This window comes from Pygocentrus nattereri, chromosome 26 (assembly GCF_015220715.1).
Source record: "Pygocentrus nattereri isolate fPygNat1 chromosome 26, fPygNat1.pri, whole genome shotgun sequence".
NCBI lineage: Eukaryota > Metazoa > Chordata > Actinopteri > Characiformes > Serrasalmidae > Pygocentrus > Pygocentrus nattereri.
The window spans coordinates 12379534-12393489 of record NC_051236.1 but is presented as its reverse complement, the minus strand read 5'-3'; the positions used below and the strand labels follow the sequence as shown (position 1 = coordinate 12393489).

Sequence of the window (13956 nt, the reverse complement as noted above, 5' to 3'; positions counted from 1 at the left end):
CTTCGAAAACTCGGCAAATGTTTCAGCTCTTCAGCTTGAAGCTGTGCTGAGGGAAAAGCGGTGATTGATGGACCAAACATAATATAAACAGCCACAGAAAAGAGTTTATTTGTGTAGTCTAACTTATTCCTCTCTGTAGCCATCATTGTTTACTTCCTGGTAAAGTTGCGTCAAAAGCAGTCTTTCCTCTGATTGGACAATTCTGAGCTTCCCGAATAAAGAAGACATAGAAGAATACAGTCGAGTGCAAAAGTTTGGGCGCCCCTGGCCAAATTACGTTTTATTGATGTTTTGACCCCCCCCCCCCCAAAACAAACAAAAAAAAAAATAAAAACAACAGAACAACGCCATATTTCAGTTTATTTCCTGTAGAGGACGTGTTATTTTCACTTAGAAAATCAACAAAACATATAATTTGACCAGGGTTTGCTTGACTTTTGCATAGGACTGTATATGGCCTACACCCCTAGGCTGCAGGTGGATTGTAGACCATCCATCATCATCATAGTCCACAGGGTTGCTTTTGGCTAGTTATTTTTGGGCGGTGTTTCTATGGCTACTTCATCTACCATATGATTTGCAATGTTTGTGGTGGGCCAAGGGTTAAAAATACTTTAAAATATAAAAAACTTTCAAAAAATGTTCAAAAAATTGGGCACGACCAGGAATACCTTCCTAGGATTTAAACCGATGACCTTGCAACTGCTGGCTCACCTCCCCTACTACATTAAGCAGCACCATTATGTGTGCCTTAAATCTGGTGCAAAATTGGAAACTCTCAGTTGAAAATTTGTGTGTATAATAGAAGGACATGTGTTCCCAAATGTTTACGCTGCTGTGCTGACGTTGAACCGTGTGCTTGCACTGGGTTGGTATGACCAACAGGTCAAAACAAGCTCAGAACAAAGTGACCGCTGTGCCCTGATTGGTGTTCTTGCTTTGCACTTCTTTTGTTTTGACATGTTACGTTTTTATACCCACAGAAACCAAAAGGAACGACAGATTTCTCAAAATGTAGTGGAGTAAAAAGTCAGATATTTGACTTTGTAATGTAGTGGAGTGAAAGTAAAAACTCGCCCAAAATGGAAATACTTAAGTACAGATACATGAAAAAACTACTTAAGTACAGTAACAAATTACATTTTACTTAGTTTCTGTCCACCACTGAAGATAACTAGGCACAATATTGTTTATTGTATATTAACATGACAATATATCAGTGCACCATATAATAGTTAATGTTATATCTATATACTTTCAAACAATCAAAATGAAAATGTACATTTATACATACCAAGCAAATCTTTTTTAACAGTGACAACAGAAAGACGAATATAACTGAAACAGCTGGAATAATTTGAAATAAGGGTTACTTTTATGTCCACTGCCACAGTCCATCTGGAATAAGTTACTGTCTTTGTGTGTGTCAGGCTGTGTGGAGCAGCCCCCTTGATTTCACTGATCTTAAATCAGCTCATAGTACTTCCCAGTCTGAGGATCAAAGTAGCAGTTGAGACAGGGATCATAGAGCAGGCTGAGAAACTCGTCCTCCCCGCTGTTCTCCTGCGCCTCAGACCCTGTGAAACGAACAAAGCCGAAGCAGATCTCAGAAGCTATTTATAAAACTCTCTATGTTCTTACCACTCACGCAGTCCTGCTCCACTGGTATCTTAGAGATTTCTCCCCTTTTCAAGGTAAAATCCTCCTTAAAGAAACCTCAGTGAAGATCTTACTTAGCCTGTGACAGATTATAATCTGTGTTCACCCCAGAGAGAACTTGTGGAATCCTTTAAGATCCCATATACATCAGACCTCACTAGATGTAAAACACAGGTCACAGTGCACAAGTGTTAATGTGAAACCTTTGGTGGATATCTTGCTGTGGTCTCCTCTGCTCTGTGTCAGTTGCTGGCTGGGATGAACTATTGGAGGGCTGAGGACATCCATCCATTCCCTGTGGAAAAAAATAAACTGCCGTTCCAGGAACTGGAATGTGTTCAATTTCATAATACTGTTAGCAATAATGTACATGACATTGGCTCAAATTAAAAGGCCTACAAAACTCTAATTAAACACACTAATGAGACAGACCTTTATTCACACAAACAGGATACTCTACACCAAACTGCACACTGCCAACACGATCCACACTTTCAAATTAATTATCAATATTAAAAGTATGTTGTCACTTATAAGGGGTTACAGGTCGGTTTTCAGTTGGCAGCTAATGAATGACTTTGCCTAGTGTACTCTTGTGGTTGATACACTATCAGCGTTGGCTATTTTAAGCACTTCAAGTTCATATGTTTTGTACATACAGTAATTTCGGGAAAACTGCCAGGTCAATTAAATAGAATGCTAACCTGATACAGGTAGATTGCTGTTCTCAGTAAAAAAGCTGTTAGTGAGCATTGTGGGTAGAGAAAGCACAATTGAGCGTAAACATTTAGTGTACTAACATGCATTCATAATAACATTTAAGCCATTTTTTTTGTTTGTATAGGAATCTTAAAGAGGACATACAGATTTTTTTAAACAGATGAATTTAATGTATCATAGGCATTGTTACAGTTTAAAGCGCCCCGTATCTTATATTGTTCTTTTCTTTTCTTCTTTCCTCTTGTGCCCTTTTATCTGAGATTATGTACTAAAAACAGTCTTGGCTAAATTTTGAACATAAATCGGCATGGTTAAACTGCTGTAGCCTTAATAAGTGGTTATATGTAAATAGATTTTTGTGACATTTTTTTCAGCATAGTTTCCACATATACACAGTACGGATGGGAGACTGAATGGTATGCTTTAAAACTTTAACAGTGTTTGCAAACCACATCAAACAATTTTATCTTAAAGAAGCAAGGTAAACTGGGTTTTACATGATACAGGCCCTTTAACATAAAGCACAATATTCACAGTTTGTACAATTTGACAATATAATAACTTTTTAGGGCTGGATTGCCAATGAAATCCACCACAAGCAAAGGTTCTCTAAAGCCCACTATCAAATTCCTCTAGTCTATGCTCTTTTATGTCCAAAATAATTCATAACACAAGCAAAACAAGCTAGCTACCAAAAATGATTGATGATGACCAAGATTTTTTTTTCTCTCCCAGGAGTTAATGTTTATTTTTACAGCATGTAATGTGTTCTCCACATGCGCAACCTGCATCTATACTTTTTAATGTAAACTTTTTAGCTATGCTAATTACATGCACTAACAATAGGCTTGTTTACTGGATAGAGTTGATAAGCTCATCCTTGCCCCGTATTTTGCCTTGGATTGATTTAGAAATTTCACACTTTGTTCGCACCCTAATAAGTCTATGCTCCCACCTACACTATATTGCCAAAAGTATTCACTCACCTATCCAAATTATTAAATTCAGGTGTTCCAATCACTTCCATGGCCACAGGTGTATAAAACCAAGTACCTGGGCATGCAGACTGCTTCTACAAACATTAGTGAAAGAATGGGTTGCTCTCAGGTCGCTTTCCTTGTTACTAAATATTCCACAGTCAACTGTCAGTGGTATTATAACAAATTGGAAGCTATTGGGAACGACAACAACTCAGCTGTCAAAGTGGTAGGCCACGTAAAATGACAGAGTGGTCAGCGGACACTGAGGCGCATAGTGTGCATAGGTTGTCAATCGCTACAGGCCTCCAAACTTCATGTGGCCTTCAGATTAGCTCAAGAACAGTGCGTAGAGAGCTTTATGGAATGGGTTTCCATGACTGAGCAGCTGCATCCAAGCCTTACATCACCAAGCGCAATTGCAAAGCATGGAATGCAGTGGTGTAAAGTGCCACCACTGGACTCTAGAGCAGTGGAGACATGTTCTCTGGAGTGGCGAATCACGATTCTCCATCTGGCAATCCGATGGACAAGTCTGGGTTTGGCAGTTGCCAGGAGAACGGTACTTGTCTGACTGCATTGTACCATGTGTAAAGTTTGGTGGAGGGGGTATTATGGTGTGGGCTTGTTTTTCAGGAGTTGGACTCAGCTGCGCTCCAGTGCACAAAGCAAAGTCCATAAAAACATGGATGAGCAACTTTGGTGTGAAAGAACTTGACTGGCCTGCATAGAGTCTTGACCTCAACATAATAGAACACCTTTGGGATGAATTAGAGCGGAGACTGCAAGCCAGGCCTTCTCGTCCAATATCAGTGTCTGATCTCACAAATGCACTTCTGGAAGAATGATCAGAAATTCCCATAAACACACTCCTAAACTTTGTGGAAAGCCTATTATGGCTGCAAAATATGGGCCGACATCATATTAAACCTTATGGATTAAGAATGGGATGTAACTAAAGTTCTTATGAGTGTGAAGGCAGATGAACAAATACTTTTGGCAATATAGTGTATATTTAGCCTATAATTTGTCGTGGTTGTCCCCAGATATTCTGGTTATGAGATCACATCTGGCCCCACAAGACTAGGTGTGATGTCACAACCATGAAAACATTTCCACATGACAACCTGCAGCAATTCAGACTCACCCATTCCCATTAAATTGATAAGGAGTATTTCTTGAAAGAGGTACAATACAGGACAGCCAATAAGAACAGAGATAAGTTACAAGTGCAATTACATGTTTTGTTGAAAATATGTTAACACATCTACAGAGAACACACTTCTACATATTTTAATTTGCACATTTACTGTTTATTTGCTGAATATAACATATTTGGGGGGAAAATATAAAATGTGGCCTATGCAGAAGTTATGGACCATTTTATATATATTTCCCCCTATATGTTAAACAAATACATAGAAACTGTGCACTAAAATGAAATTTTTTTCTAAAGGAATGGTGTCAAAAACAGCTTGTTTAATTCCATGTAACAATAAAATCTGACTATTCATGGTATATAAAACCACACAGACGTATAAGCAAACTTTAGGAAAGAAACAAAAATACAAGAAAAATGTATATTATGGGATCAATCTAAATATGAAGTGAATCTAACTTCTACAATCATAATACCTCCCACTTGGTTTCCCCTCTGTCTTTCTAATTTACATCAAAAGTTTGTGTAGGCACCATGTGGTGCTGACTGACAGGCTTCCTGGTGAGAGGGAGAGAGGGAGAAGGATGACCTCCCAGGGAGCACCCTGCAGTCATGACAGCTAGGTGACATGTGCAAGCCTTTGAGGATGTGTGGTGCCACCAAAACTAGTGGATAATCATCAGCCTTGACAACCATGCCTAATTAATCAACTAGGCGGAGCACTTTCCTTTATTGTATAAAGTTTTGGGCTGGAATTTAGCTGTAAGCTACAGAAACAGTAAAATATACAGTACATCTATATATGACAGTGTTGTATATACAACCCCATCTCAAAAAAAGTTGGGATGTGTACAGAATGTAAATAAAACCAAAATGCAATAATGTGCAAATCATTTAAACCCTATATTTATAGTACAAATAGTACAAAGACAACATATTAGATGTTGAAACTGAGAAATGTTATATGCCTGTTTTGAATTTGATTCCAACATGTTACAAAAAAGCTGGGATGTGGAAAACAAAAGGCTGGTAAAGTTATGTAATGCTAAAAAAAAACACCTGGTGGTTAATTGGCAACAGGTCAGTAACATCACTGGCTATAAAAAGAACATCTCAGAGAGGCTGAGTCTTTCAGAAGTAAAGATGGGGAAGGGTTCACCACTCTGTGAAAGACTACACAATCAAATAGTGCAATAATTCAAGAATAACATTTCTCAACGTAAAATAGCAAATAAAACTTTTGCTTTTAATCATCTACCGTACATAATAACATTAAAAGATTCAGGGAATCTGGAGAAATCTCTGCACGTAAGGGATGAGGCCAAAAACCAGTATTTGCTGGCCATGATATTTGGGCCATCAGGCAGCACTGCATTAAAAACAGACATTATTCTGTGGCAGAAATCAATGCATGGGCTCAGGAACACTTCTGGAAACCACTGTCTGTGTAAACCGTGTGTTGCTGCATCCACAAATGCAAGTTAAAATGCAAAAATTAAACTGTACATAAACAGGATCCAGAAACCCCACCGCTTTCTCTGGGCCCGAGCTCATTTAAAATGGACTGGGGGGATGCGGAAAAGTGTCCTGTGGTGCAACAAATCAACATTTGAATTTTTTTTTGGAAATCATGGACACTGTGTCCTCCAGGCTAAAAACCACTCAGCTTGTTATCAGTGCACAGGTGATAAACATGCCCCCATCCCAACTTTTTTGGAATGTGTTGTTGGCATCAAATTCAAAATGGGCATATATATTTTCAAAAAACTATTTCTCAGTTTCAATATTTGATATGTTGTCTTTGTAGTATTTTCCTTTTAAAAATATGGTTTATATGCTTTGCATATCACTGCATTCTGTTTTTATTTTCATTGTATACAGCATCCAATTTCATGAATATGTATAGCTATAAGATAATGTTTGTTTTGGATTTATTAACTTTTCTAAATGTTCCAAGTGTACTACAAAAGGAGACGATATGGGTTATTTAGCTATTTAAGATCGAATTCTACCCGCTGAAGTTATAGCTGGGATTTGTGTTTCAAGAGACTCAGAAGTGACATTTTCTAGTCAGAACTTCCATGTCACAGTCAGCTACCCCACATTAAGCACACTTCTGCTGAAAATCTAATATTTAGTCCTGCTGGGAGTCTGGCAGTATAATAAGTTTCATAATACATCAAGTCATAGGCTTTTGAAGTCTGTCACACTGCGGCACATCAGGTTGTTACCTTTCTTGAGTGCTTAAATGCTCAAAAGTTCTCTACTCTGATGAAGAAACACAGAGGTGGGTGAAAAAGAAGCAAAATCAGAGAATTTGGTTCTGGGGCCCAATATGACTTTTTTTTCGACCAATAACGATTTTAAGGAGCTAAAAATTATGATAACCAAATATTGTTACTGTGCTTTACTTGCTGAAATTACTGTCAGTTGTCAATTATGCATTATCAATCAATTATCAAATGTGACTGTTAGTTCACAATTGTCACAGTTCTTAAACTCAGATAAGTAGCAGAAAGTCACTAATCGTAAATAACACAATGAAAGTAGCACTTAGAAAATCTTAGTGAGTTTGCTGGCTTTCATTAAAGGGGACGTCCACTGAATTTTAAAAACATCTGTGTAATTCAACTGTCAGGATGTAAACAAGATCATTCAGGAGTTTGAAGTGAGTTGTGCCACAACAGAGAATCTTACTTGGAAGTGTTCACAATAGTATTGATAACAACTGGACATCTGCATGTTTTAATGCCTCTAAAAGCACCCTAACAGAAAATTTTCAAACGAAATGTTAAGGAATGAAGCACAATTTATTATGGAAAAAAAAATGTGACCTACAATCTGTTCATGGTGGAGAGAGGTACATGTATGGCATTGTAAGGCAAAATAGAACCTAAAGAAAACTTTTTTTTTTCAGAATAACCACTATTTTAACATCATATTTTAATATCAAAATTATATATAAAATCCCTGAAGACATGTGTAGGTTCTGTATACATGCTGGATAGCTAATAAAAGGCTTATATCTGAGGTGTCCGTTACAGTGTAGAAAAATCACTAATAACTTGATATATATGTAACACGTCGATTTATTGGTCAGACCCTACTTGTTTCAGCATGTACAGTAAATCACATGAAGTGGAAGGTGTTTACTTTATAGAATAAAACATTGAGAGGGTTTTTTTTTTCTGATTCAGCTGTGACATCTATTTCTCACTTAAACAAGCCACGACAAAGAGCTTGCTTCTTACCTAGGATTAGAGTGGAGGAGAGGGTTCATCTCTTTTTGGTAGTACTGGCCTTGTTCAGCTGCCTGTCGACCACAGAGACATATGTGTTATAATTGGGTGTAAATGTCTGGTCTGAAGCCCAAAGCGGCAACTGTGTTTTCACATCCAGTTTGATGAGAAGTAGCCTGTATCTGCTGTAAAATAATGATTACAGTGCTTCTTTTTTATCTCTCCTATTCTGTGTGACAGTCTGTGTGTGAGAGAGAACAAAATATGAAATTCACTGAAGCGGTGAAACACCTCTGTAATACCTAAAGTACAAGGCTGAGCTATCAGGTATGTCATGCTTGTTGCCTGATGATGGCAGTATTGCTACTCTGCTATGCAATGATAAAACAATTCTACTGACTGGCAGCTTGAACAACTGAAATGCATTAAGTCTCCTAAAGGCTAATACAACTGATTAGTAGGGCCATCGTGCCAGTGTGCTACTGTACTGTTGTGTCTCACTGTTAGAGTTTGTTTAATCCTGGCACATTTCATGCTATCAAGCTGACAAACCATAAAAACAGTGTGTATTTTGGTGTGTATTTTGAATAGCTTTTGAAATTCACACTCATCGTCAACATTCACACTTTTGTTTGTCTCCCAGTTATGATGCATACATGCCAACTAGCTGTGTTATCTAGCTCTTAGGAGTTCAGAATGTTCTCTCCCTGCCTAACAACCAGAGACTTCAAAGACAGTGCAAGTATTGTATTCAACTCAGTCTAATGAGGCTGACCACTGAGACATCCCTTATTCTAGAGGACGTGTGTGTGTGTGTGTGTGTGTGTGTGTGTGTGTGTGTGTGTGTGTGTGTGTGTGTGTGTGTGTGTGTGTGTGTGTGTGTGTGTGTGTGTGAGAAGTGGCCACTCACTAGACGAATACACTGGGTCCATGTAGAGGTGTCATCACTGCTCATACTCAGACTAACATTGCACTGGTCAACCTGACAATAGGGATTACACAGAAAATGTTAGCATTGTTCATCCTGTGTCTTGAGCTGAGCATCTACAGATTCATACTGAATATATGTCAACATGTTATTCTTGAAATGTTTACCATTTACCTCATCAACATTCACTGTGTAAAGGCCCATGTCATATATATAGCATAGTTACCAATGAAAGAATGTTACCTACACAACATATTTCAGATAAGAGTGCATGAATGATAAATGGAATCTGCCAATATTTCCTCTTCATGAAACTGGCACGAGATTTATTTTTTATCTGTGAATTTATGATGTATAGTACAATGAAGAGACCACCTGTTTGTTTTTCTTTTCCAGCCTTTAAGTCAAAATGATTTAGTTTTCATTTTCTAAATATATGTATATAATAGAAAACGCCTCAACAATGAAATATAATTTTCAGACTGAAAAACTGATTAATTGTACATAATTTGACTGGAAATTAAATAAATGAAGGGTGGAGGCTGATTTTGCTCACTAATATAAATAATGTGAGCACGGCAAGTACACACAGGTCACATCTGAATGCTGTGCGTGCCCGTCTGTGCATGTATTAGTCCTACCCACCAGCTTCAGCCTGCAAATTGTGAGCTTTGGGTGAATGAATAATGTTACTGTCTTCATTGCCTGCTGCCTTCAGAAACTGGCAAATCAAAATCAGACAATTTAGTTGTAAAGATTCAGAGCCAGATTTGTCGATTAGGGATTGGTGCACCTCTACCTTTCACATGGTCTCATTCAATAAACAACATTCTTCCTGCCTGTGAAGCACTGAGGCCAGGGTCGCTCATTCCACCCTCCTCCTCTTCCTGCTCTCTTCTCAGACTGGCCAACATTCGCAGCTCTTCTTCCTCATCCACTTCTTGATCTGGCCTCTTGTGCAAATCACATCTGCTGGAACCCACAGGCGTACTCCTCAAGCTCTCCCTCACCTGTAGAGGCCAAGCAGATTCATTACTCTCCCAATGCCACTCCACAAAGTGAGTATGCAGTCAGGCAGTGTTACAGGCTATAGCTAATTAGAAACCTATCCATCAGACACTGAAAGCTAATTGGCACTTCATTAGAGCAAAGACATCAGCAGGAGTGTTTGCCCACTGCCTAGAGATCTGCTTGGGCAAGCTGGTCAAAGAGAAATTACACACCTACACTGACTGTATTGATATCAGTTTATTCAGCACTTTGGACTTTCACCAAACAAGAATACAGTTTTAACTCTTATTTTAAGTGTAACGAAACTGCGTTTGAGGATGCAAGCCACCCAGAGTGTAGAAAAAGGATGAAGTAAAACCTGATCAAAAGAACATTGTGTGGAGAAAAATGGAGCTTGAAGCAATGGTCAATGCAAGAAGCCTTTTTCAAATGCAACAAAAACAACGGTCAACAGGTTCAGCGCAGCATTCTGGGCCTAAATGGATTCATATTAAAAACCCAGCACAGTCTGTGAGCTGGGAACAAGAGCCACAGCAGAGCTGGAATTACAATGATGACAGAAGCACTTATAAACAAACCACTCTGCTCAAGTAGACCCATTCATCTGAAGTACGTGCTTCAGCTAATCTATTTCTAATAACCTCTCCAATCCTTAATAAAATGTGTTCTAGTTAAGGCCTGTCCACACATACAGACATGTTCAACAAGTATTTTTCAAAAATGTTTTTTTCAGAGCAGTATTCTTGGAGGTTCAGAGCAGCTTAATGCACTTTGATGCATGCACTTTTTTTGGAAAAACATGCACCATGAAAAAATGATTTGAGAAAGTTCTGTTTACCGAAGGATTATGCTGGCCTCAATTTCTAGCCGAATGTCTTGACCACTGAGCTGGCATCAACAGTCCTCCCATAGAACAGGAGAGTGTTAAAGTCAAGCTGCTTTTATTGAGCACTTGAATTTAAATAATGCACATCAGAAATGACTAATATGTCTTTTCCAGCGCTCATTTTATCTTTTCTCACTCAGGGTCAAACACTGTGGTTAAAGCTCTGCTATTAAGTAGGAAAATCTGAGAGCTGAATATGCACTGATACTAAAAAGGGGACAGCAACATATGTGTACAAAAAACTCTTGGTTTATTCTCCAAAAAGTCTGGAAAGGTCCATCCTTTTAGCCTGGCATTTTCTGGTGCTACTGTACAGTTCAACTTTATACAATTCCAAGTGAAAGCTTAAAAGCTGCAAGGTCTCCAAACATCTTTGCAGAATACAAGACAGCTGGAATTGAGACCAAAGTGAGGCTAAATCTGGAACAAAGACTTCCTTTGCAATGCGTGCTCACCTTGTGGAGTCTTAGGTCCCCAGAGAGAATCTCTCTAACAGATGTTCTACTAATGGATGTCCCCGTTTCTCCATCAGGCTTAGTGCGCTCTGCTCCAGACCACTCAAGTCTGCTCCTCTGTCTGGCAGTGGAGGGTGAGAGACAACGGGTTGGTGCCATGCACGCAGGTTCAGTCCTCCAGGAGCTCCCTGTGGCACTGTGTGAAGAGGCAGGTGGGGCAGTGGAGGGCTGGGACTGTGCTGAGTCAGTGCAGGGTCTGGGTGAGGTGGTGGATTTGTGAACAGGAACAGAAAGTGGAGTAGGTGAGGCAGGGCTAGAGTGTGCTGCAAATCTCTGGAATGGAGAGTATCTATCATCCTGATGAAGAGAGACAGACAGCAAAGCATACACCATGAGAACAGAATCAAGACGTAGAACCTTTGAGACACAAGCAAGCCACATCAAGGCCAAGAACCTATAGATATAACGGCAGGGGAGCACAACAGTTTAGTTGTTATCAGTGGCTACTTTACTAAATGTCTCTATTATACTGACAGCAGGCTTGATTAGCACCACAGGCCAAGAAATGGGACTGTCAAGCTTACTTGAATAAAACCTAAATATGAATTTAAATTGTATTTCACAGTTTTGCAGAAAGACAATTAATGACACATGACAATAAAAAGATTTGGACTTATCAGAAACATTTTTTAAACAGTTTATTGTAACTAGGCTCTTTTCTATTATAAAGCCTAACAGCTGTATGCCAAAAGTGATAGTTGAATACTCTTAGTTCTTGCTGGTGGCAAATACAAGGCAATGCTGCTCCTTGAAAACTGTCCAGTTATAGTTTGTCTGTGGGGGTATCATATCATGTAATGGACATTCTGGGTTCATCATATATTTCAAAACAGAAATAGATGAAACGCAACATTTTCTCTTCATTCTTTTAATGATGGAACTAGTGAAAGTGGGCATGTGCTTTGCTTTGGGATCATTTTCAGGTCATTGTACTGTACCTTTGCAGCAGCTCTTTTTGACCTTTGAAACATTCAACCACAAGAACATGACTGCACTTCAAGGCTGATGAGATGAGAGTAGTTATCTAAGACAAGATCTTCCACTGAGATGGTATTCTTAGGAGATAAAGACGCTTAGATGTCTTTCTGAACATGACCTGAACCTTGCACGAGTGAGAGAAGATGGGGTCAACAAGCCATCCCGGGGAAATTGGGGCCCCATCATCATCTCTCTTGTACTGGAACACACAATCAACCACCATGTTCAGTTCTACACTGCTCAAAAAAATAAAGGGAACACTCAAATAACACATCCTAGATCTGAATGAATGAAATATTCTCATTGAATACTTTGTTCTGTACAAAGTTGAATGTGCTGACAACAAAGTCACACAAAAATCATCAATGGAAATCAAATTTATTAAACAATGGAGGCCTGGATTTGGAGTCACACACAAAATTAAAGTGGAAAAACACACTACAGGCTGATCCAACTTTGATGTAATGTCCTTAAAACAAGTCAAAATGAGGCTCAGTATTGTGTGTGACATCCACCTGCCAGTATGACCTCCCTACAACGCCTGGGCATGCTCCTTGATGAGGTGGCGGATGGTCTCCTGCGGGATCTCCTCCCAGACCTGGACTAATGCATCCGCCAACTCCTGGACAATCTGTGGTGCAACGTGGCGTTGGTGGATGGAGCGAGACATGATGTCCCAGATGTGCTCAATTGGATTCTGGTCTGGGGAATGGGCCTGCATTAGGAGGAACCCAGGGCCAACCGCACCAGCATATGGTCTCACAAGGGGTCTGAGGATCTCATCTCGGTACCTAATGGCAGTCAGGCTACCTCTGGCGAGTACAGGAAGGGCTGTGTGGCCCTCCAAAGAAATGCCACCCCACACCATTACTGACCCACTGCCAAACCGGTCATGCTGAAGGATGTTGCAGGCAGCAGATCGCTCTCCACGGCGTGTCCAGACTCTGTCATGTCTGTCAAATGTGCTCAGTGTGAACCTGTTTTCATCTGTGAAGAGCACAGGGTGCCAGTGGCGAGTTTGCCAATCCTGGTGTTCTCTGGCAAATGCCAAGCGTCCTGCATGGTGTTGCGCTGTGAGCACAACCCCCGTCTGTGGACGTCGGGCCCTCATACCATCCTCATGGAGTCGGTTTCTAACCATTTGTGCAGACACATGCACATTTGTGGCCTGCTGGAGGTCATTTTGCAGGGCTCTGGCAGTGCTCCTCCTGTTCCTTCTTGCACAAAGGCGGAAGTAGCGATCCTGCTGCTGTTGTTGTCCTCCTACAGCCTCCTCCACGTCTCCTGGTGTACTGGCCTGTCTCCTGGTAGCGCCTCCAGCCTCTGGACACTGCGCTGAAAGACACAGTAAACCTTCTTGCCACAGCTCGCATTGATGTGCCATCCTGGATGAGCTGCACTACCTGAGCCACTTGTGTGGGTTGTAGAGTCCGTCTCATGCTACCACAAGTGTGAAAGCACCACCAACATTCAAAAGTGACCAAAACATCAGCCAGAAAGCATCTGTACTGAGAAGTGGTCTGTGGTCCCCACCTGCAGAACCACTCCTTTATTGAGTGTGTCTTGCTAATTGCCAGTAATTTCCACCTGTTGTCTATTCCATTTGCACATTGATTGTCAATCAGTGTTGCTTCCTAAGTGGACAGTTTGATTTCACAGAGGTTTGATTTACTTGGAGTTATATTGTGTTGTTTAAGTGGTTTAAGTGTTCCCTTTATTTAGGGCTACGTTAGCATTTGGGAGAGCAGAGAATTCTAGATGACCCTGTTCAGTTCACCACAACTTTCTCCAGCTCATTCTGGGGATACATCAAGGTCCCAGGCCAACTTGGAAATAGAATGCCTCCAGCGGATCCTAGGACAACTGTCTCATCCCAGTAGGCTG

At 40.1% G+C, this 13956-nt stretch overlaps 1 protein-coding gene across 3 annotated transcripts in view; it reads right to left on the bottom strand.

Annotated features, from left to right (window-relative positions):
* Nucleotides 1-1225: 1225 nt before the first annotated feature.
* cfap20dc (CFAP20 domain containing) overlaps nt 1226-13956 on the bottom strand; it is a 34934-nt gene continuing 22203 nt past the window's right edge. For all 3 annotated transcript variants that reach the window (XM_017697761.2, XM_037534793.1, XM_017697762.2), the window contains exons 13-18: nt 11035-11391; nt 9522-9692; nt 8665-8736; nt 7767-7828; nt 1863-1954; nt 1226-1577 (exon numbers count right to left, since the gene is read on the bottom strand). In XM_017697761.2, coding sequence (XP_017553250.1) covers nt 1465-1577; nt 1863-1954; nt 7767-7828; nt 8665-8736; nt 9522-9692; nt 11035-11391 — 867 coding nt within the window. In that variant the 3' untranslated portion in view covers nt 1226-1464. The remainder of the gene's footprint in view (nt 1578-1862; nt 1955-7766; nt 7829-8664; nt 8737-9521; nt 9693-11034; nt 11392-13956) is intronic.